Below are 25,113 nucleotides of genomic sequence, written 5' to 3'. Positions count from 1 at the left end.
TATGATATACTCAAAAACAAAGGAGCTAGGATTATAGCAAAGAATAATCTACTCAACAAAACAGTATAATCCTTCAAGGGAAAAATGAATATTTAGTGAATAGAAGATTTTTAAACATTTCCCATTATGACTAGAGTTGAATAAAAAATTTGAAATTCAAACACAGAACTGGAGAAAAATAAAAAAGTGTGAATGAAATCATAAGGTACATGAATTAAGGTTAAACTGTTTTCATTGCTATACCAGAAGATAATACATGTATCTCCTAAGATCTGTCATTATTAGGGCAATTAGAAGGAATCTACAGAGGCAGAGGGCATGAGTGTGAGTCTGTCATGTTGGAATGATCTTTTAAAAAAATGGATGGAAAGGTAAGGAGAAAGAGAGAGGAAGAATAGGGGAAATTATCTTATAAAAGAGACCTACAAGAAAGCATTTTCTAAATGCTGGGGGAAATTGTAGGGGGGGAGGGAATGTTTGGAACTTAGTCCCATCTGAACTGGTTTAAAGAAGAAAGAATACAGATGCATACACAGTTTAGTATAGAAATTCATCTTACCCAATGGAGAAGTAGGAGGGGAAAGAATTAAGAGAAATGAGAAGGGTTAGGGTTATTTATTTATTCCCTCTCACTTTGATATAATTTTTAAAAAAATATTTTTGTATAGTTACATGATTCATGTTTTCTCCCTACCCCCTTTCTCCCCCTCCCAGAGCTGACAAACAATTCCACTGGGTTATCCATGTATTTCCACTGGTTATCCATGTATTATCACTTCAAACCTATTTCCATATTATTGATATTTTTTTGGACATCTTTTTTTACAACATCTTTATTTTCAGATTCTCTACCCTACCTGGCAAGCCATCTTTAAAATGAATCTTTTTTAAAAAAAAGAATGAAGGGAGGGGATTCAGCAAATTCAGTAGATTTAGTAAAACAATTGTAAAACTAACCAACATATTGGTTTAGTGTGTCAGTATAATGCATTATTGTTTCTAGAGTTTCCAGGTAGAAAAGGGAGAGAGAGACGTTTTTGTATTATCTTCTCTAGCACTTGAATTTGATTGTTTTAATTGAAGTTTTCAATTTTCCCATGAGTTCTCCATGTTCATTATTTCTTTTGGTATTTCATTGTGTTCATGTACCACAAAATTATTTAGCTATTCCCCAAATCAATTTATGTCTTCTTTATTTTCTCTTCTTTGCTATTGCAAAATGTTTGCATATTAATATTTTCATTCACATTTGACCTGTATTTCTGAGTTTGACCTCCTTGTATTTACCTATTAGAGAGATCTCTGGTTCAAAGTATAAGGGCATTTTAGTCTCTTAGCACAATAAATAGTATTCTTCTATTTATGTTGGGTCCTCTTATTAGGACATAAGTTCCTTGAGGTTAAGTATAGCCTTAGATTTTGCATTTGTATTTTAGTTGCTTAGCAAATGATTGCCACACATTTAGTATTTTAATACAGTTTTCCTTTTCTTTCCTGATTGATTCTTCCTAGAATTTCTATTTTAGGGGAAAGAGCTTAGACCAATCCTGTCTTCATTTCTCTCAAGGCTCCACTCTTGACTAGATTTTTGATATAAAACCACTGATAGTACCTCACTTTGGAAGTTTACTTCACCCATTGATTTCTCATACTGGAAGTATACAAAACTTTTCTGACCTCATTCTCTTAATGGCTGGTTCCTCCCAGTAGCTCTATTTTAAAGAAAATGCCTGGGCCAGCTATACTTTTGTTTCTTGGTCTTCTCCTTACCCATGGGACTTTCTCTACCTCATACCTTATATGTCCCCTTTTAATATTTTAGTTTTGTAGTTTTCCTTTAATGTAAACTTCTTGGTGACAGAAACTGTCTTTTTTTATGTTTGTATTCATAATTGCAGATTGCTTTCCAAAATTATTAGATCAGTTCATAGCTCTAGTTGTTTGATTGTTGTCCTTCATAATCAAAGAAGACCAAAATAACATCACTGGTGATGTCCTTTTACTCGTGCATAAGTTGGATTGAAGTAAGGCAGAGCTACATCAAATTTTTGGCCTCACTCTCTCTTCCAGAGTCATTGGCAAGACAAAAGTCAGGATGACTGGTGATGGCTCAGGATGCAATTTGACTTTGACTTCTTTGATGTCTGACCAGGTCTTCAGTATTCCACAACACCTACTTCTGTTGCCTTCATGGCTGTTGGAACAAATTATTCTCTTCCTTCCCTTCTACTAGGGAAAGTCTTCACATACTTGGGATAGACATCTGTCTAACTCGAGGCCTGTCAGTTGCTCTTAACCTGGTTTAGCCTGTCTGCTGAGATCGTTTATTGGAATGTGGTTGCTGTGCATGCTACATTTTTTTGTAGCCATAGTTGAGAACTGTAATGGGAAAAGGATAGAGATAGGATAAGATTTAAGATTTAATTTTTTAGAGCTTAGTGACAGGTAGACTGCAAAGGGGGATGAGCAGTCCTGACAAGGATTCAGCAAGCCCTCCCACCAGAGGAATACTCTATATATCTTTCATACCTCCAGAAGCACTATATTAGTATGCCTTTCTTTTCATAGACATTTTTACATTGATTATTCCCATCTTTTGTCATTTTTGCTAGTATCCTGCTTCTGAGGGGAAGCAATAGTCATTTTAATTTGTAGGAGAAAAACTGGGAAAAAATTGTGTCCTGACAGAAAATCTCACTTGTTATTTTCTTAGATCACCTGTCAAAATTGTGTTATACATGTATAGACTCATCAAAAATAGCATTTACATTTATTGAAAAATTTAAAGTAATTTGCTTAGGAAAAATATAAATTTTACTATACAAGAGAGGTGATGATGTAGTAATTTGTGTCTTTTTTGTTGTTTACAAGTTCAAATTATGATGTGAATGATAAAAAGCTAAAGTAATCTTAGAATGTATTAATGTAAGTATGGTAGTCAGAACAAGGAAAGTAGGGTCTCACTATACCCTACCTTGTCCAGACCACATCTAGAGCATTGCATTAGTTTTCTAGTGCCTTCACTTGTAGGGAATTTTGATGGACAGTAGTTCCAACAGAGTACAGCTACACAAATACTGAGGACTCTTGAAACTTTGTTTTTATCATGTGAGGAACGTCTGAAAGAACTAGGACATTAAACTTGGTAAGTTAGAGGAGGAGGCCTCTATGTGTGTTTTCTCTGAAATACTTGAAGGAGTGTTATGAAGAACAGGTCATTAGATTTTGTGTTTCTTTCCAAGAGTAGAGCCAGGATCAGTACACGGAAATGAAAGGTTGAGAATTTTTAACTCAGTATACAGAATCAGTTTTCAGAACTATCAGAAAATAGAAGAGGACTAGCTATGAAATAGTGTTTTTTTTTTTTTAAATTTATCACTGAGGCATAGAATCAGAGACTAGATTACCACTTCTTAGGAGTCAGGAAGCTTAGAGGCTATCTAGTCCAGCTCTCCAGTTCTACAATTCTTAAGAGTTCATGACACTGAGATATTTGCCTTTATGCTGTCCAAAATCTGACTTTCTTTTAGGAAGTAACTTCCAGAAGATCATCTGGCTCAATAAAAATGTTTGATCTTATAATGAAGTTATATATTTAAATGTTATAAGAAAAATTACATTTTGACTTTTTTGTTCATTAGACTATTTTTTCTCTTAAAAAGCTGATGATTGTGAAAATGTCCATGAAGCAGTAAATGATAACAGTAATTGGTTCAGACCAAGTAGTTATGTTTTCAGGATTAATAATTCTTTATAGACTATTACTTCAGTGCCACATTGATAATAATACTATATAATTCTCTAAAAAACTTGCAGAGTAGAAATACTCTAATAGTAAAAGTTACTGATTAAAACCATTTTTTTAAACCCTTACCTTCTGTCTTAGAATCAATACTATGTATTGGTTCCAAATCAGAAGAACTGTAAGGACTAGGCAATGGGGGAGGGGGGTGTGACTTGCCCAGGGTTACACAGCTAGGAAGTGTCTGCGGTCAGATTTGAACCTAGGACCTCCCATCTCTATGCCTGACTCTCAATCTACTGAGCCATCCAGCTGTCACCTAAAAGTTACTGATTTTAAAGTTGCATAATACTATGTATTTTGTAGACACTCAGTAAAATGATAACGACAGGTATTTAGTTCAACAAAACACTTCTCAGAGTCTCATTTGATCCCTGTGATAACCCTTTTGAGATTTGTACTGCAAGTATTGTGGATCCCACTCAGATGAAGAGAGTAAGGTTCAAAGAGTCAGAAAAAACATTGGCTAATGAGCTAAAGGATGTTGGTTTGAGTCTTAGCCCTATGGTCATTCTTCACTAGGCCTTTTTCCTTATTTGTAAAATAAAAGTGAAAGAAGTTAAAATTATATAAGTTCTTTTTCTACTCTTCTTCATGCAGAGCAGGAATTCAAAGCCTTATCTCCTCTCTCTTAAGTCCAGGGTTCTTTTGTATTATCCAATGCTGACTCTTATTACTCTGTAGTGTAGTTGAGAAGAGGACTGGAATACTTATTTTTGAGACTTAGTGATTGAAGCTCTTTATATACTTCAACTACTTCATCTATAAAGTGGAGGTAATGTCCTCCTTCTAAGTCCTGCCTCCTAGGGTTATTATAAAAATCAAATGAAATAATGTATATAAAGTACTTTGTAAGCTTTATGAGAAATTAGCAGTTATTATTCTGGAAAGGACATTTAGCAGCATAACACTTTGTAAATCTTACAGTACAAAATAGAAACTTGTTTAATAACAATCAGCTAGTGCCTTATATATGGTGAAAGTCCAGGAAAGGGTAACATACTAGAGAAATTTTAAAACAATGCATCTAAACCTATCTCAGGTGCTGTATAAATATTAAGTATGATATATTTAATAATTGTAGAACTGATGAAAGCCTGCTATCTGGATGGATATTAATCTGATTAACACATTGCTTAAAAGACCTATTGAGAATAATTGCAACTGTCAGCAAAAGACTTGAGTGTATTTCCTCAAGGTTTCAGAAGGCCATTATCAAGTGCCTTCTCCTTATATGAATCATACTTATCTGCCAAGATTTATCTCTTCTTGGAAATCCCTCTCTGATTGATAATAGGCCCCAGAAATCTCTCTCCTTCAAAATAGTATAGAACTTATTTCCTACTTTTTGGACTTTTGTTTTTCATTATATTATTAGTTATTTCTCTTTGCAATATGTTGTCTTTCCAACTGGGATGCAAATTCTTGATGTGTTTTTAGCTTCTTTTTATACCCTATATCAACTAGCCCAATGTTACATGCCTCAGTAAATAAATTTCTCTCTTGATTAAAGTCCCTGACAGTTATCTTTATGTTATAGCATTATTCCTTCAAGGTTTGTATATGAGCATTAAAAAAATCATTTCCCATTTCTTTTTATTATAATTTAGATAATATTTTCTCTTCTAGTCATATTCTGCTCATCATTATTTACTTTATTAAATAGCTTTTCTTTATCTCAGCATAATTGAAGATGGATTTAAATAGTTTGTTCCAAAAATTGCCCATCAAGATCAACAAATTTTTATTCAACTGTATCTCCTAACATATAGTCTGTACCAGTCAGGCATGAATATTCATTTCTCACTGCTGGTTTTCCTGTTTTGGTCATGTAATATATTTTTAAAAATCCTTACCTTCTGTCTTAGAATTGGTACCAAGTATTAATTCTAAGGCAGAAGAGTGATAAGGCCTAGGAAAGTGGAACTAAGTGACTTGTCTAGGCTCACACAGGTAGGAAGTATCTGAAGCTAGATTTGAAATCATTTCTTCCTGACTCCAGGTCTAGCATTCTATCTATTTTTCCCCTCAACTAATGTTTTGTAATGACTTTTCTCTCCCCATTTCCCAAATTGAACAAGTTCTTTAAAGTCCAACTAAATACTTTCTGCCTTTGGGAGTTTGAGCAAGGCACTTCAGCTTGTTGAGCCTTAGTTTCTTCATTTATTTAACGAGAATTGAATTATACCTCTAAGGCTTTTTCTAACTCTAGGTATTTTGATAAAGAGACATTTTGAGTCAAAATTTCTGGGGTTAGAGAATTCCTGAAAGCTTTTGCATTTGTTTCCACTGTACCTAACATCATGCCTTATACAAAGTAGGTATTTAAATGCTAATTGATTGAATTAGGAAACAACTGGCATTCTTCAATTTGAGGGTAGACTGGCTTGTGGACTTGAAGAGATTAGAAAATATGGATTGAATTAGATGACTTGTGAAGTTCTTTCTGACACTTGGAATTCTGGGAAAATTCGTAATCTTCCTGAGAATCATTGAATGATTTATAAAGAGACAAAGCAAAGATTTCTGGAGAGTACTGAGGGGATGGGAAGAACTGGCTCTGGCATGAGTTTGTAGTATGTCCAGTTGATTTTTTTTCTCTCTTTTATTTCTTAAATAATTACTTGAGGTGTGTTGGTAGTGGAAGATGGTCAAAGAATTGAGGGATCCTAGGATTCTAAGTGTCTTTGAAAAGACCACTGAACTGTCATCCAGGCTGCATGAAGAGGCTAAAGAGTTTGTTGTTTAGAAATAATTGAGTGGAACAAAGAGAGGTTGTGGTCAATCAGAAAAGAAAAATTTTAGGATTTAAGATCTTTGAGGCAGAGTGATGATAGGTATAATATGTGGATGACTGAAGTGGAGTAGAGATGATGAGAACCGGAAGGGTTCATTTGACCTCACCTGACTGCCTGCCAAAGGGGTACATGGCACACAAAAAAGTTAACAATCTTTTGTTAATGAGTCCCATTTTGCCCATTTCTTCTGTCAAGGTATTGATGGTGATTATTTAAGAGGTTTTTAGGCAAGCTTTTTACTTCATCTAATTTTTTCTCTTAATTATAACATTTCTACTATTGAGTGATGAATAATATATTTAATGTTTTATCAACATTTACATTCATGTTTTTTCAATGTACTAAAAACAAGTTCTGGGCACAATCTAACACTTTTATCTGCTAGAAATAAATGTTATTGCTGTCTTTTTTTTTTAAGCATGAGAGAACTCAGATACTCTTATGTGTTTGCTTTGTTAGGCAGAATTAAGTTGTATTAAATTGCAAATTTTTTATTTTGAGGACTATATACATTTATTTGTAATAATATTCTAAGTAAACTTTTCTTAAAACTCATACGTTCTGTCTTACAAGGCAGAAAGAAGAGTGGTAAAGGCTAGGCAATGGGGATTAAGTGACTTGCCCAGAATCATATAGTTAGGAAATGTCTGAGGCCAGATTTGAATGCAGAATCTCCCATTTCTGGACCTTGCTCTCATGTTGAGGCACCCAGCTGCCCCAGTAAACTTATTTTAAAAACAGTTTAATTTCTAATATATCAGCATGTTCTTGAATCTTTACTTAAATAATTTTAATGTATAAAGAAGTAAAATACATATTTCCTTTCTTGAGCCCCTTTCTCTTTTTTCTTTCATGTTTTAAATTATCACTGTTTTCTTCAAGGTAGTGATTTTGTAATTAATTTTTTTTGCTTACTACATTACTGTTTTTTTAAGTCTTAGTTGGAAAATAATATAATATATTGCAGTTTTAATGGAGAAAAGTTTCCTTGGGAGTTTGTGTTACCTAGTAGTTATGGTATTCCTTTAATTGGCTTAAAACGTTAAAAATTAAAGTTCACAGAGAAAGTGAAACATTACAAAATGACTTTGACCATTCCTGGGTTTTTAAACTTATGTTTGTTCTAATTAGGTTTAAGTAATTATAGTTGCCATTAGTAGATAAGTTATTTTTTAATAGATTAGATATTTCCTTCAACGTACTGCTCTCCAATGACAATTAGCTAAATAGTTCAGATTCTTAGAATCTTTATCATTGTCTTGTTATAATAAAATATTCAATATAATATTGGACAGATACTGGTTGGTCTAGAGAATATTGCCATAGCAATGTAGGATAAACAAAGATCAAGGTTGTTAAAAGAAACACTTTTAACAGAGAGCAGATATTTTAGAATTTCATTTGTAAAATTGCAGTAAGAAAAATTAATTAAAATATCTAAAATGGCCCTTGAGCTTTAACTAGATGTTAAAAATTCTCTTCCTAGTGTTTTTGAGGACAACATTTTGCAGTTTTCCTCAAAATTTCATGAGCATTAAGTCCATAGTGCCACTTCTCTAGAGAGAGGACATTGCTGAGAGTGGGAACTATGATACTTTGATAACTTTCATATTTTTAAAAGTAGAAGAGTTTAAGGGAAAAGAAGCAAATTTGTTCTTTAAGGAAGGTTAACCAACCATCCACAAGTTGTATAAATTTGCAAATAACCTGAAGCTCTTTTTAATCTGTTTGTATTGTGAGACAGATTTTAATTATAATAGGAACAAAGTTGCATTTTTTTCCTTCCCAAAATTCTCCTTATTCCTTTACAAGGCTTGAGATGTGGCATCCTTACTTGGGAGTTACATCAAACCTAAATATGAAGGTCATATAAATTCTGCTGTGATATAAGAAAGGGTGTAAAGTGACAAATTCCTTGAGCCCTAACTTTCAAGTATAAGTAAAGAACTGTTTCAAATTTTCTTCTTTATATGATGAAATTAGATCTCATTGGCATCAGTATCCAAGGAAAACTTGTTTGGGTTAAATCAAAGGTATTTTTGGGGGATTAGTAATATTATAATTTTGGTTTATTTTTAGTATTCAGAGCAGAATTAAACCAGGTAAAAGTTTCTTTAGGGCATTGTGCTTGCCTTGCACATAATGGCCATAAGAGAAGATTTGTAAGATTTGAAGAGAGAATCAGATCTGGAAAGCTGGAGAATTCTGCAGGAATGGGGGAAGGGCAGGGAGGAGAGAGAATTTTGAGGAAAGGAGAGGAAGTGAGCTGATTTGGACAGTTGGAAAGATTCTTCTCTCTGAGAAGCTACCAAGGTGGATTGGGTGGATCTCTGAACCAGCACTCATCTCCTCCTGTGAAAGCTTGATCCAATACCTCAAGAAGACAACCAAGTGAATAGGACTTCAACTGGGAGCTGTTCAGGAGAAGAAAGATTTCCTCCAGACCCCCTAAAGTCCTGGACTGGTTATAGAAGAAGAGCCAGGACTTCTTCACTAACTGACTCCAGGGGGTCAGATCAACAAAGCCTGATCTGCCAGACCTATGGGAGAAGGGGTTTCAGTTATTCTAGGGACCCCCTCCTCCTCGCTCTGTCCTTCTGCCTCATTCCTAAACTCATTTGCCCCACACCTTGCCTTGTTGCCTTAGAATAAAACAGTTTAATAAGAACAAGTGACTGACTCCATCACATCTAGAGAGACTTGAAGTTGGGGGGAGGGAATTGACATTCCTCTCTCTCCCCAGGGTGAGAGAAGCTAATTGTATCAAGCCTGTTTAGCCAAGGTCTCTGGGAACAGAAATTAAGGTCTTGAAAGGCAACCAGAGTGGGATTTGTCAGGGAGAGCTGAGAGGGAAGACAATTCATCCTCTCTCTCTCTCTCTCTCTCTCTCTCTCTCTCTCTCTCTCTCTCTCTCTCTCTCTCTCTCTCTCTCTCTCTCTCTCTCTCTCTCTCTCTCTCTCTCTCTCTCTCTCTCTCTCTCTCCCCCCCCCCTCTCCCTCTCCCTCTCCCTCCCCCTCTCCCCCTCTTCCCCTCTCCCCCTCTCCCTCTGATCCTGACCCAGCAGGGAGGGAAGACTCTATTCTCTCCTTGCCCTCACATTACAGTTATGTTACAAGGCTTTTAATAAATGATCATCAAAATAAGTCATGTCGTAATTTCATTATCATAATGTGCCACTTAAACATTTTCATTGTTCTCTCATTAAACAAATCTAGATTTTAAAATATTGTCTGTAGGCCTGAAACACATGTCCAAATAATGTTTACTATTCATGCCACTATTGTGTGCTATATACACTGTTTGGTACTGGAGATACAGTTCTTCCTCTCAGGGAGCTATTATTATTTTTTGATAAACATGTATGTAAGTGTACTCAAATGCAAAATTTACACTAGATGGTTTAGGGAGGGCAAACAATTTTTTTGTGTGGAGAATCACGAAAAACTTCTTTTACACAGTGACTCGAGTTAAGTGTGGAAGGAAGGCATTCTAAGAGGGAAAGGTAAGGAGGGAATCCTTAAATTTTCTGAGGTTTTGAAAGTCATAGGAACTTTGATTGCACTAAAGTGAAGCTTAGATGTCCACAAGTCTATCTCTTTAAATTTTTTTTTACTTCTATTTTTTTATTTTTCTTTTTTAAAAAACTTACTAAGACAGAATAATGGTAAGGGCTAAGGCACTTGCCCAGTCACACAGTGAAGATGTGTTTGAGATAAAATTTTAACCCAAGGTCTACTGTTTTGAGATCTTGCTCTCAGTACACTGAGCCATCTAGCTTCCACTATGAATCCCTCTTTTTTGAATAGGGAAGGAAATCAACATCTAGAAAGTTGAAGTAACTTGTTGTGGGTTATCTAGATTTAAGTGACAGAGCTGGAATTTTCATTCAGTTTTTCTGATTTGACATCCAGAGTACTTTCAACAGCATTATGATGCCTCCCTCTTTCCATCTTCAATTTTTTGTTTTCCTCTTCCTATCTTTGCCCTGAAATAAGGATGACACAATTTTTTGCATTCTCATGTAACACTGATAGTTGAACACAAACTGCTTCAAAAATGTATCTTTCTAGTCATCCAGAAATAGTTTGATAATATGAAGTATTCTCTACCCTCAATTCTACTTGATCTTATTTCTCTCAACTTTCTAGTTTATGATTCTTCAAAGAGAAAGTGGGACTTGAAATTGCAGTTGTGTTTTGGGGGACATGAATAGTTGTAGACTGAATAAAAGTACTTATATATTTTAATGCTTGCAGATCTGAGGAGATTCATTTAGGTGTTGCTTCATTTTAAATGCAATGTAATAATCTATCAAAGGATAATTTCTTTTTGAGAGAATATAGTAAGCAGCTTACATATAGCGATCTATTTTGTATGAGAGAAGTTGTTTTGGGAGTTCTTTATTACAGGAGAGCTTAGTGAGGTGTCTTAGTAATTGGGGAGACTGGTGTCACAGACACCATCACCTAAAATAGAAATTCTTTTGAACATAGCAATTATAGGAAGTAATCAATTCTGTTAGGTCATTTCCTAATTTTGGATTCTTCCTCTTCTGTGTTTTCTTTCTTTTTTGGATAAGTGTTTAGGCTTTACAACTTAGAATTTTGACACTGATAGTATGTTTGATAACTAATAAGCCTTTTAGAGCTGTCTTCCTTAAGACCCTATACCCATTTCAGTGGAAATCTTTTATTGCTCATTATTACTGCTCATATTCTATAAGAAAGAAAATTGGGAAAGCAGAGAAAGTAAAATTGAAATATTTTAGATATTATTTGTTTAGAAGTACATTAACATCAAGTATGTATTATGAAAGATAAAACAGCAACCACCTGAAATGTACAAGTCACTTTTATAAATATTATTTAATTAAAAAACCTAGAAAAAATTAAAGTAGTCTTCATTTTGAAATAAATTTTTTTTGAAGTCAGTCTAGTCTAGAGGAAAGACTCTGAGCTTGCAATCAGAAAACCTTAGCTTGAGTCCCAGCTCTACTATTTATTTTGCTTTGAGACTTCCAGTGGAGTATGGGGAAGTGAATAGTCATTCCTTAATGCTTGCCTGAGGTCTCACAGATAATAAGTTGTAGCCAGAATTTGAACCTAGGACCTTCGATTAAAAACAACCAGTGTTCTTTCCATGTCTCCCTTCTTTTAGGAAATCTTTCTTTATGTTTGGAATTTCTCATTAAAATTTACTCTCATTACTTCTGGTTTTGGCCTGGAAGCCAATCAGAACATGCCCAATCTTTTTCCTATATGAAAGCCCTCTGAATATTTCAGATTAACATTCAATCTAAATGTCTTAATTCCCTTCAACCAATCTTCATATGGCATGATATAGATGACCTTCGCCATCTCAGGATGCCCTTATGAATTTTTTTAAGCTTCACAATCTCCTTCCTAAAAAGTGGTGCCCAGAACTATACATGGTACTCAAATTTAGTTTTCAAGAATTTTTTTATTTAATTAATTTAGAATATTTTTTTCCATGGTTACATGATTCATGTTCTTTCTCTCTCCCTCCTCCCTCCCTCCACTGGGTTATATATGTGTCATTGATAAAGACCTAGTTCCATATATTATTAGTATTTGCACTAGGGTGATTGTTTAGAGTCTACATCCCCAATCATGTCTCCATCAAATCATGTAATCGAGCAATTGTTTTTCTTCTGTATTTTTACTCCCACAGTTTTTTCTCTGGATGTGGATAGTGTTCTTTCTCCTAAGTCCCTCAGAATTGTCCTGTATCATTAGATAGCTGCTAGTAGAGAAGTCTGTCATATTCGATTGTGCTACAGTGTATCAGTCTCTGTGTATAATGTTCTCCTGGTTCTGCTCCTTTCACTCTACATCAATTCCTGGAGGTTGTTCCAGTTCACATGGAATTCCTCCAGTTCATTATTCCTTTCGGCCAATAGATGGACACCCCTTCATTTTTCAATTTTTTTGCCACCACAAAGAGCGTGGCTATACATATTTTTTTTTAAACATAATTTTCCCTGTTATCTCTTTGGGGTACAAACCCATTAGTGGTATAGTTGGATCAAACAGCAGACAGGGATTCTTTTAAAGCCCTTTGATCATAATTCCAAATTGCCTTCCAGAATGGTTGGATCAATTCACAACTCTACCAGCAATGCATTAGTGTCCCAATTTTGCCACATCCCTTCCAATATTTATTACTTTCTTTTGCTGTCGTGAGGTGGTACCCCAGAGTTGTTTTGATCTGCATTTCTCTAATTATGAGAGATTTAGAACACTTTTCATGTGCTTATTGATAGTTTTGATTTCTTTATCGGAAAATGGCCTATTCATGTCCCTTGTCCATTTTTCAATTGGGGAATTTTAAATTTAGTTTTTAACAGAGCAGAATGACTTTCTAGATCTGGACATTGTTTCTCAGTGCAGGTTTACTTTTTTGTTTGCTTATTTTTTTGGTTGACATATTACATTGTTAATTCATGCTGAGCTAGCAATCCAGTTACCCTCTTTTCTCCCCATGTTCATTCTGCTTTTCATTTCCCCATGACTGTCCTTTCCATTTGCTATCTAATCTCCTATCTAAATCTATAGTTTCCTACCCTTCTGGGTGCCAATTCTCCACTGGAGTTCCAGTTTCCTTCATCTTTAGGCAATTCTCCCCAGATTTCATCTTTAGGCAATTCTCCCCAGATTAAACCCATAAGTTCCCTATATTATAAACAAGATGCTTTTTTCATTATGGATGAAGTGTTCTGTAGTAAGAACCCTGTCCTTATTGGTTTGAGAGCCTCCTTTATTTCCTCAGTTTTAACTAACCCCTCCTTTCCCACCATCTCTCCTGTTCTTTTCCTTACTGAGTGACTTTAGGAATTATTTTCTCTTAGCTGGTCATCCATAAACTTGATAAGAGTATATCACACATTCTTCTATCCCCATCAAGTATATTGATTCACCTTTAAGATGATTATTAGTGTTTGTTGCTTCAGGTCTCCTTTTTCTTACCATCACTTTTTTATTTCTTTATATAATGCTTTAATTTTTATCTTCATGGCATTTTAAAAGAGATTCTCTTAATAATCTTTTTTGGGGTTTTTTTTTTGGCTCTTTGTTCAGTGTTTTTTGAGAAAAAAACCTAGAGATGGAGTTATTTTTGTATTTATAGTTCTTGTCTGATTTTTTGTTTGCAAATTGAATCGTCATACCTCTTTTCTCATGGGATTGTCTCAGTGCTCTTATCTAGCTTTCACTTTTTTCCATTGATCATCAAACTCAGTATTGAAAGATATGCATTTTGGATTATATCTTGAACTGTTTTGCTTTGTTGGATAATATATTCCACTCTCTTGTATTATTCAAATTTCTTTTGCATTATGTTTAAAGTAATTTTTAAATAATATTAATAATTTAATAATAATATTCATCATTAGAATTGTTCAATTTGACTGCTATGTGTTCTGGGATTTGATGTATAGGGTTTTATTCTGGAGGCGCTTTCAATTTTTTCACTTCTTGTGTGTGTGTGTGTGTGTGTGTGTGTGTGTGTGTGTGTGTGTGTGTTCATGTTCTCAAAAGTTCTGGGTAATTTTCTATTGTCATTTCCTACATTTTGGTGTTCAGATTTTTTGATGTGTTTTGTTCTTTTGGGAGACCTATAGTCCTTAAGTTGTCTCTGTACATATTCTCTTTGAGGGTTTTGCCTATAATGTCATTGCTATTTTCTTCTATATTGCTGTTCCTCTGGAAAATTTTTCAAATGTACTAATTATTTCTGCCATGAAGTCATTAATTTCTGAGCTTTTCCCCCCACTAACCTCTTTTTATTCTTTATCTTTCTTTTGAAGTAGTCCATAATATCTTGTTGTTCTATGTGTTCTTAGGATGCCATAGGTTTTGTATTTCCCTAGACTTTAATTTGGTTTCCTTTGTCCTATAATTAAGAGAATGTTGCTTTTTCTTGGGTCATGTAATACTTTATACTGCTCCTTCTTTCTAATTTTAGAATCCTCTCCATTTGTCCGTCAGCTTGTCTTCCAGGTTTGCAATGGGATTTCTTAACGTTTATTTTTATTATTTTTTATTTTATTTTATTTTATTTTTTGTTATTCCTTAGGGGATGAACTTCAAAAGTGGTTTAACCCCTTCCCATATTAGAAGACTTCCTTTCCACTGGCCTTTGTTTATGATATACGTGGTTCCTAAGAGGACAGGCTGATTCCAGTATGTTTCAGTCCTCTTTTTAGACCCATAGTAGCCAATCAAATAGACCCGAGTTTCTTTCCTGGCTTTTGTACTTTCTGTAGCTGGGTTAAATCAACTTCTTTTTTGCAGGGTATTGAGAGTATTGTTTTTGGCAGTCTGTTCAGTCTTGGAATTCTCTAACCTGGGGCCACTATAATTCCAGTAGTGTATGTGTTTGTAGAGCCTTTTCAGCAGACAGAGAATCTCTTTGTGAATCCCAAACATAAGTTCATTGCTGAATTTTGCATCTCTGCCCCAGCATTGAGGCTGATTGGAGTGTGGTGCTGAGTAAGCATAGCATTCTTCATTATTCACTTGTAAGGATGTTACCTTGTTGGGTTTCTTTATCTTGTCCTGTGGATCATCTTTTAGTTGCTCAACATTTGGTGATTCCTCTCTAGGCACATTTTTGAAAGTCAGCAGAGATTGGGGAAAAAGTCTAGTCTTATTGGTCAGGTGATGTAATCTTTACCATGACTTCTTAAGTCCTATATCAAACCCCTCTCTCTACTCAGATTACACTGCTTATCATAAAATGAATTTTCTATTTACTACTTATATTTAAAGCAGTAATGAATGAAACATCCTGTGATCCCCAACTAATGATTTCATGTTCTATTCATTTGTCAGGCTATTAGTTTCTTAGCAAGATTTGTTTTTGGTAATACCTAGCAATATTTCTCATGTGGGCTGGCTTCTAGTTGTTTAAGCTTTATCCTGATTTTTGATGTGGTAGTTAACTCACCATTTATGAGATTCTTGTCAAAAAGAATAGCTGGGACTAAAAATCTGTTTCAGTGCTAAAAGCAAATTTACACTCATTTCAAAAACTATTTTCTATTTTGAAATATATAGCTTTTAGTTTTCAAGGAAAAAGTTATTTGCTCTAATTTCATTTCTTGACATCTTCTTTGTATTTTTAGAGTTTTAGATGGTTAAAAAATATAAAGTTACTAATTTGTTATGTATTTGCAGACAGTTTGGTAATTAACTACAAAAGTAATTTTTTTCAGCTCTATATGATTAATTTTTCCTTAGATTATATGCACATAAAAATCCTACTGTAAAATCTCATTCTCTTGTAGAAGTGGTCTTGGGTTCTTAGAGACAATGCCTGTCAAACATTAGGTTTTCTGTCATGCTAGAAAGGCATTGAATATAGTACTGGTTTACATACCTTGACTAAATTCTGAATATCATCTTAGATAAGATTACAGAGATTTCAACTCTAGGAGGTTTGCCACTTGATGTTGAATTCTTTGGTCATGGCAACCCATAAAACAAAGAAAATTACCAGATTACTCTTAGTCCTGTGTGCTTCCTTTCTATTTCTGTAGTGATTGACAGTGTTAGAAAGGTGAGTAGGGAGTTCTTAGGGCCACCTGCTTTTTATACCTTCCATAAATATTTACTTAGTCATTTGTGCTTTAAATGTAAAGATTCTTGTCTAGTGATAGTAAATGGACAAACTGTTGAGTAACTGCATCATATCAATTTGGACATATTCATTGCAATTGAAAATGGAAGATAGAAGGATATTACAAAAGACATAGAAATATAGCTTATTGGTCATTATCAAGTGAAGTAAAATAGCCAACTGGTAGAGATTTTATTATGTATATAGAAATAATCTCAAACATTTGAAGGGATCCTTATCTCATTGTTTCTTGACAATAAAATACATATGCCTCTGTTTAGTCTTTAAAGTGCTTCAAAACTGACCCTTCCTACCTTTATGGTTTCATTTAACATTACTCCCCATTCCATGCTTTGTAATTCTTCCCAACCTCTGCCTCATGGTATGTGTTGTCTTTCAGGACACAACTCAAAGTGTAATTTCTCCACAAGCTGTTTCTGATCTCCCCAACAACTCCATCCCTCCCAAACTACATTGCTTTGAATTACTATTTGTTTGCATTCATTCTCTTTATTTTTATTTTATTCATTATCTATATTTATTCTTTTTATATTTGTTTTATATGTACTTATAGATGTACTTGTTTGCCCCATTAGAATAGAAATTCCTTGTAAATAGGGATTTTTTTTTCCTTTTTTGTATTATTAACGCCTGGCACATTATGCATGTTGAATGATTAGATGGTCTCAGATCAAGATCTGAGGGTTTTCCTGGTTCCTTCCCCCTTTCAAAATACCTAGTAAAAGGTTTCAGAATTAGAAGGGATCTTCTAATTAATTCAAATAATTAGCTAGAGAGGCTTAGCTAATCCTAAACTCTTTAGGTTTTCACAGATGAGGAAACTGAGGCCCACAGAGTTCAGGTGGTTTCCCCAGTATCAAATAGATAATAAGTAACACAATCTACATTTTATATCTCTTTATAACCCAGCAAAATTTCATCCATACAATATAAAAAAAAAAGTACTGAATATAAGGGATCTTCTAGGTCTCCCAGTGGATAGGGTGCTGGGTCTAGAGTCAGGAAGACTCATTTTCCAACGTTCAAATCTGGCCTCAGATATTAGCTTTGTGACCGACCATAGGCAAATGGTCCTGTAAGCCTGTTTGCCCAGTTTCTTCATCCATAAAATGATCTGGAAAAGGAAATGGCAAACCTGAAGTGGCGCCATAAGGAATTGGACATTGCTGGAAAATGAAGAATAACACTGCGTACAATGAGTTACCAACAAATATTTATTAGACTATTAGTGTGTCAGACACTGTGCTGATAGACTACAAAGAAAGGTTTTTTTAAAAAAAGCCTGTTTCTAATTAGAAAAACTTCTAACAATTTGTTGCCTTTTGTCCATTTTTCTGACAGAGTGTATGTGTGTGTGTGTGTGTGTGTGTGTGTGTGTGTGTGTGTATCTAAATGTGATTTTGTTTTTAAAGAGTAGATAACTCAATATGATTATATTCTCTATTCATTCAGATCTACATCTCAAATATAACTTAGTTTTAGTTGACTGGGTTACTGAGGGGTTAAGTGACTTCTCCATGGTCATACAGTCTGTATGTATTATTCAGGACTTTAACTCAGATCTTTTTAACCTAAAGACTAGCTCTCTATTCACTTACCACACTATCTGCTCTCTATTCACTTACCACACTATCTCTCCTTTAGTTATTAATACTTATTTAGAAGTGTTTTGTGAGTAGGCCTTGCTACATGCTGCTACTTTATCAACTTTATCCTCTTGTGTCTAGTAAACTGCAACAAATCTTGCAAGTTATTAGTACCCTTTTGAAATTACTTTTTATTACTATTTATATGCTTTATTTTTACTTACTCTTACACATGATGTGTATCCTTGTATAATCAAATTGATACTACCTGACAGTTGGTTTTATCTTTGTATCCCAGCACTTAGTAAGAAAGCCTTTTACATAGGTTTTATTAAGTGTTAGAATTTAATGAAATATTTGAAACTTGGCAGCAGCTTAATGATTGGAAAAAAATTATGGACTTTATAGATATCTTCCCCATCTTCTCAAAAGAAAGAAAGAAGGAAGGAGGGAGGGAAAAAGGGAAGGAGGAAAGAAGGATGGATGGATGGATGGATGGATGGATGGATGGATGGATGGATGGATTAAAAATATATGCTTCAGGGGCAGCTAGATGACTCAGTATATTGATATCCAGGCCTAGAGAAGGGAGGTCTTGGATTCAAACATGGCCTTAGATACTTCCTAGCTCAGTGTAAGTCATTTGCCCCTCATTGCCTAGCCCTTACTACTTTTCTGACTTGGAGGCAATATACAGTATTGATTCTAAGACAGAAAGTAAGGGTTTCAAAAAACAAAATAATGCATGCTTCTTTGGAAAAGCTTTTTAAAAAAACCCAGTCACCTCCATTCTAAGATGAGATATCAGAATAGAACTTGGATTTACAGTATCATTCAGAGAACGTTTAAAAAAGAGATTCAAACTTTCTCTCACTAGAAAATATCTTTACTCCTTGTAGTCTTATTATTCTGATAAAGATTTTAATTCCTTGTTATATAATATGTCCTGAGAATTTAGATAAGGGTGCTAATATCTCCATACAATTTGCTATCCTTTTCTTTTGCTCCTTATGCAATTTGAGAAAATAGAAACTACCAGCAGCAGCTAGGTGGTTCATTGAATAGAGTCAGACCTAGAGATGAGAGGTACTGGGTTCAAATATGACTTGATACTTCCTAGTTGTATGATCCTGGGCAAATCACTTAACCCCAATTGCCTAGCTCTTAAAATTCTTCTACTGTAGAATTAATATGTTGTATTGATTCTAAGACAGAAAGCAAATGTTTTAAGGGAAAAAAAAAGAAAATAGAAACCTCTCAGTTGGTCTTTAACTATTAACTCTGTGAAAATAAAGTACAATGATAAATCTAACAACCCTGGATTAGCTATATACTCTTTTTCCAACTCTATCTTGATTCCGTTGTGAACCAGTTCATTTCTTCATTGTTATCTTCTTAAGGCCCTTGACCCCTTATGCTATTAAAATCTTACTCTGCCAAGAATTAGCCTCGCTTACTGCCACTACTGAAAACCTTCATTCCTACATTTGCTGTGCTAAACAAAGCTGAAGAAAATCATGAAACTCTGCTGGTTATGTGTGCTACAAATTTGGTATATAATCCTGCTTGGTTCTCACTTTACCCAGGCATCCCTTTTCATCTCCCTGATTGATTCACTATTACATTCACCATAGTGTCTTTTCCAGACCTTTTCATCCCTTTTCCAGCAAATCATGGTTCTTCCTTCCCCATCTCTCAGCTAAGGATCTAGTTTTATATTCTACTGAGAAAACTGAGGATATTTGTGCTAAGAGTTCTTTCTCCCTTCCTCATCTCAAATGCCTTCCACCATGCTGTATCTTTTCCCTGTCTCATTTGAAGAGATGGCCCTTTTCCGTGTCAAGGCAAAGTGTCAATCTCGTCAATGTGCAGAAGAGATGTTATAATAGCTTATATTCTCTAGCATATTGCCCCCATGTAACATCTTTATTTTCTGACTTCATTCTTTCTCAGGCTACTGGATACTTCTGTATTATCCACAGATGTGCCCGTCTTTTCTCCATCCCCAGGAAACTATTACTTTATCCATCCATTCTCATTGATTATCATCTATATATGTCCTATTTTTATTTTTGTTAAATTGTTCCAGGTGATTAGCAGTCAGTGTTGCCTCTTTTTTTACTCTCATAAATTTTCTGTAGTCTGACTTCTGATCTCATGATTCAACTGAAACTGCTCTCCTGAGTTTACCAGTGATTTTTTAATTGCCCAATATAATGACCTCTCAATTCTCATCCTTCTTGACTTCTTTGTAGCCTTTGACCCTGTCAATCACTTTCTTTTCCTTACAATCACTTTCTTTTCCTTAATGTTCTTTACTCTCTGTTTTTATGATTCACTGCACTCTCCTACCTGTATGACTCTTCCTTTCCAATCTCCTTTGCTGGATCTCCTTTTGGATTATAGCCTGATCATAGTTATCACCCAGACCTCTCTCCTGGTGCCTCTTCTCTTCTTATCTCTGTGCTGATGATTCTCATTTTTTTTCTCTATCCCTAATCTCTTTCTTGATTTAGAACCTCACTATTTTCACTGAAATCTTAAACTCATTATCTTTCTCCTCAAACTCTCCTTTCTTCCTAAATTTCCTATTCACCGTTTTTCTAGTAATTCAGGCTCACAATTTAAGTTTCATCCTTGACTCTTTATTTTTTTAAGGTTGACAAGACACTAGTAGTCTAGTTTGGCTGGAATGTAAAATGTAAAATGTGTTAAGAAGAGTAACATTAAATAAGACTGGGAAAAGATAGGTTGGATCCAGATTGTAGAGAGCATTAAATATTCAGCCTAATGTTTTTATACTTAGACCTCAAGGCAGTAAATAGGTGGGCCACTGAAATGTTTAAAGCATAAGAATGTTGTCAGACTTTAAAGAGTTGCTTTTTCCCTCCCAGCTGTGTAGAGGATACACTGAAGAAAGACAGTGCTGGGAGATCAATTAGGTGACACTTGTAATAGTACAAAGGTACTAAAGAAGTATTTGTGTAAATAGGGAGAATTGGGATCAAAATACATATGATATAGTGGTGATAAATTGACAGAACTTGATGATTGATTAGATATAATGGAGATATGGGAAATAAGAACAAATGCATCATTCTGAGGTAATGATCCTTAATGGCTAGAAGCATCCTTCTCAGATATAAGGATGTTTGGAAGAAAGGCAGTATTCATGGAGAAGATGTATTATTCTGTTAGACATTTTGAGTTTGTGATGTCAAGTGAATGTTCAGGTTAAAGTTCAAAAAGCAGTTGGTTATATGAGACACAGAGCTCAGGGGAAAGTTTAAGCTTGAATTTAAAAAAAATATGATTTGAGAGTAGCTGCATAGAGGATAATAATTGCAGCCACACAGTAGATAAGATTGGAAAGGAAGAAAGCAAAGACAAAGAAAGTGGTCCATTCATATGCTCATATTTAGGGGCAGGAGATTATGATCCTGCAAAGAAAATGAAACATTCAGGAAGTGAATCAGCAGAGAATAATTTCATGAAAGTCAAGAGAGGAAAATATCTAGGAGTAAAAGGGTGGTCTTGGAGTGCCAAAAACTGCAAAAACTTAGATTAGGATAAGAAAAAGAAAAGACCAATGAATTTTGGAATCACCAGTAACATTTGCAAGATCAGATAATTGGTAGAGCAGAAGCTAGATTATAAGGACCTAAGGAGTGAGTGCTATGTGTGACATAGTGAAATTGTTTGGCTAGGTAAAGGAGGAGAGAGATGTTGCATGTAAGGATGTCAAGATAGGGAGGCATTCCCTTGGCCTCAACTTCCTCATTTCGTTATTTGGAACAGAGGTTTCCCAAGGCTTCAAAATTCTTTTTTTTTTGTTTTTGTTTTTTTTCCCTGTGTAGAAGATGTTCAGGATCCCAGAAGTTATCACAAAAAAAAAATTTCCAAATCTACCAAATATGTCAAAAAAAGTTCATACACAAAATAAAATATTTATTTTTGTTGGTAAGAGAGTCCATCAGTCTCTCATTTGCCTTTATTTTTTATTTTTTAAAAACTTTTGCCTTTTGTCTAAGAATGGTTACTAAATATCTGTTTCAAGGCAAAAGAGCCAAGTACCAGAATTTTAAAGATACTTTAGTGAACTCTTGATATATTCTACTGAATTATAAAATGTTTATGGGTACCTATAGCTCTGCTTGTGGAGCAGATATACATATGAAAAGATAATTAACAGTGTTGTTATTTATATTTCAGAGAAAGGAGAGAGAACAGTGATCTTAGATCTTAGCAGGAAGTCACTGCAAAGGTAGGATTTAAATTAAATTTGGAAGATAGGGTGATATTTAGATTGAAGATAGGATTATAGATTTAGAACTGGAAGGACATCAGATGCTATTTAGGTCAATCCCCTTGTTTTTACAGATGAAGAAATTGAGATTGAAGTATGTCAAATGTAATGCAACACTTTTTACACATAGATTATTACATGCAGCATTTTACCTCGAGCTACTTTTATAGCTTAGGTCATTGAATCCCAAAGAGATGTAGTGACTTGTCCAAGTTACTAATTGTCTCACTTATTTACCCTATTAAAATAGCATTTATATAGCATTTTAAGGTTAGCAAAGCAAGTCATCAGTATTCTCTTTTTTTTATTCTCACAACAACTCTGGGAGGTAGGTACTATTGGCATCCATGTTTTACAAATAGAAACTTGAGACAGACAAAGATAAAGTAACTTGCCCAGGTTCACACAACTAGAAAGAGTCTAAGACTGTATTTGAACTGAAGTCTTCCAGACTCTCAAGTGTCCACTGAACTATTACATTGTTAATTAGGGTTAGATATACCATCTTCTTAAGTGGGGATTCTTATTCATTCTTCATGTTATACTAGTGTAATGCCTTGTATTTAGTAGATAATATATGTTAGCTGACCTGATTTATAGATACTTATGATAATATTGAATTTCAGGAGACTATGCCACAAATTAATTAACCATATGTGATATTTTAATTTAAAGTTTGTATCTTGGTAACCAAGAAATCATTTTTAAAGGGTAAAAGTACAAGAGATTAATTTTAAAAAGACTAGCAATAGATCATCTCCAAATATTCATCTAGGATTGCATATCAGGGAAAATTTAATTTAAATTTACTTCTCTTTTTTTCTTACTTTAGTTTGTTTGTCTTGCTATTTAGAATAAATGTCTTGAGACTTATTCTTGTACTTATGTATGAGAGACCTGCACATAAAAAAGATGATCTGCTTGTGATGGAAAAAAAATACCATTTATTTATTGAGGAATTCCTTTCTTTTTTAAGTTTCAGGTCTGGGATCAAAGCATCTTTGTCCAAGGGGAAGAATGTTTAGGCGGCTGGATCAGCTTAAGCCCAGGTCTTCTGACACAGTTGTAGGTGCCATGGAGTGGGTTGGAGTGGGGAGACTGAAACAACAGTTGATGGCAGGACAAGTTCAGAGATAATGGAGGGAATTGAAAGGCCTTCCTTTGTGTTATGTAATAGGGTGTCAAAGGTCATTAGCTTTTCTCTAGATACTTTGGAGCCACTGTATATACCAGCACATTTTTATTTTAATTTTTCCTTTCTGAAAAGTATATGTTCTTTTTGGATGAAAAGATAGAATATACCAATGAGAAGAGTGTACCAATAATCACTTGGATAGCTGAAGTAAGTTTCATTTTAGGAGATGGGAGGATGGTAAAACTTAAAAACTTGATAATTCTAGCCCTTCCAAGTTTAGTACTAAATATACCAGAACTAACAGTTCTTCTTTTTGGCCACATTTAAGTAGATTAAAAAAATATTCTTATCTCTTGAGGGATTAATTTTTGTTATCCTTTTCCCTCATATAGTTTGCTTCCTCTTAAAAATCCTGAAAAATATATTCTATTTTGTAATGATAATCATTGCTTAATAAATCTCTATTTAGTACTTTTGCCCACTCACATATTATTATGAGGGAAGTATCCAGGTACATAGAAGAATGGCCTGTGCTTGCCAGTGCTTTTGGAAAGGATCTCAAATAATACATTACTACAACTATTTCAAATCCTAAAGAATTTAATAGGTTAACATTTATGATACCTAGGGTTTCTATATTGCTTTAATATTTACAAAACATTTTGTTAATTCAATTGATACTTACAACAAGGTAAATTTACCTTATGAGGTAAATATTATTATTATTGTCTTCATTTTGTAGATGAAGAAACTGAGGAAGACCTAACTTGCTCTGGGTCGCATAAGCAGCATTCAGACTTGGTTCTGGTTGACTTCATATCCTTTGCTCTATTTACTGTTCCTCTAGCTGCCTAACTAAATTGTCAAACATTTGTAGGCATCTTAGGAGTTAAGATCACCATTCTTCTAGGACCCAGTTAAAGGATCATAGATTTAGAGATAGAACATGCTGTGAAGGTCATGTAGCCCAACCCTTTATTTTTCCAAATGAGGCAACTTAGCCCCAGAGATATGAAACAACTTTTCCAAGACTACATAGGCAACAGTCAGAATATGAATGTAAGAAGGCTGATCTGCCTCCAAATTTAATGTTCTTTCTACTGTACCATACTTCTGCCTGCCAATTTTATGTGGACATGAGGTTACTGTGTTAAATATTATCATGGATCTAAACTTAGGAAGTTATATTATTTAATCATACTTGCCACAGTGATTTTTTTATATCACATTGATCACCTTTGCAAGTATGTTCGCAAATGTTTTTCAGATCTTTCCTATACTAACAATTTTTTAAAGCAAATAATAATTAAGTACATTCTATTTACAGATCACTGTATTAGGTGCTTAGGTCAGAGGCAATGGGGCAATAGATAGAATGCTGGAGCTTGGAGTCAGGAAGACTTATCTTTTTGAGTTCAGATATAGCCTCAGGCACTTACTAACCCTGTGTGTGACCCTGAGTGAGTTACCCAACCCTGTTTACCTCAGTTTCCTAACCTGTAAAATGAGCTAGAGAATGAAATAGTAAACCATTCCAGTATTTTTGTCAAGAAAACCCCAAAATGGCATCATTTAGAGTCAGGTATGACTGAAATGACTAAATAACATCAAGGGCTTATAGAAAGATAGGATGCTTATGGTAATTTCTGGGGATTTTCTTGAACTACACTTTAACAGCTTCTTCTTTGGTTTTGTTTTTCTTAATTTTTAAATTCAGATTCTGATAATTATTCTTTAGATCAGGCAAGACAATCCCATAGACTTTCTATTCTTGAACTATGATTAAAGGCAGCCTGGATAGTGCTGGTAGTGCTGATTATTCATGC

General features: G+C 34.4%; 1 protein-coding gene across 9 annotated transcripts in view; it reads left to right on the top strand.

The window, feature by feature from the left end:
* FBXW7 (F-box and WD repeat domain containing 7) overlaps nt 1-25,113 on the top strand; it is a 263,842-nt gene that overhangs the window by 121,658 nt on the left and 117,071 nt on the right. The window contains exons 3-4 of one of the 9 annotated variants that reach the window (XM_056802763.1): nt 22,059-22,110; nt 23,129-23,201. The exons of 6 other annotated variants lie outside the window; for them this stretch is intronic. In XM_056802763.1, the coding sequence (XP_056658741.1) occupies nt 23,170-23,201 (32 nt within the window). In that variant the 5' untranslated portion in view covers nt 22,059-22,110; nt 23,129-23,169. The remainder of the gene's footprint in view (nt 1-22,058; nt 22,111-23,128; nt 23,202-25,113) is intronic. 2 more of the 9 variants (XM_007496236.3, XM_056802764.1) reach the window with 2 other exon arrangements.

This window comes from Monodelphis domestica, chromosome 6 (genome assembly GCF_027887165.1).
Source record: "Monodelphis domestica isolate mMonDom1 chromosome 6, mMonDom1.pri, whole genome shotgun sequence".
NCBI lineage: Eukaryota > Metazoa > Chordata > Mammalia > Didelphimorphia > Didelphidae > Monodelphis > Monodelphis domestica.
The sequence above is the reverse complement of the archived record's forward strand: the minus strand, read 5'-3'. Positions and strand labels throughout refer to the sequence as shown.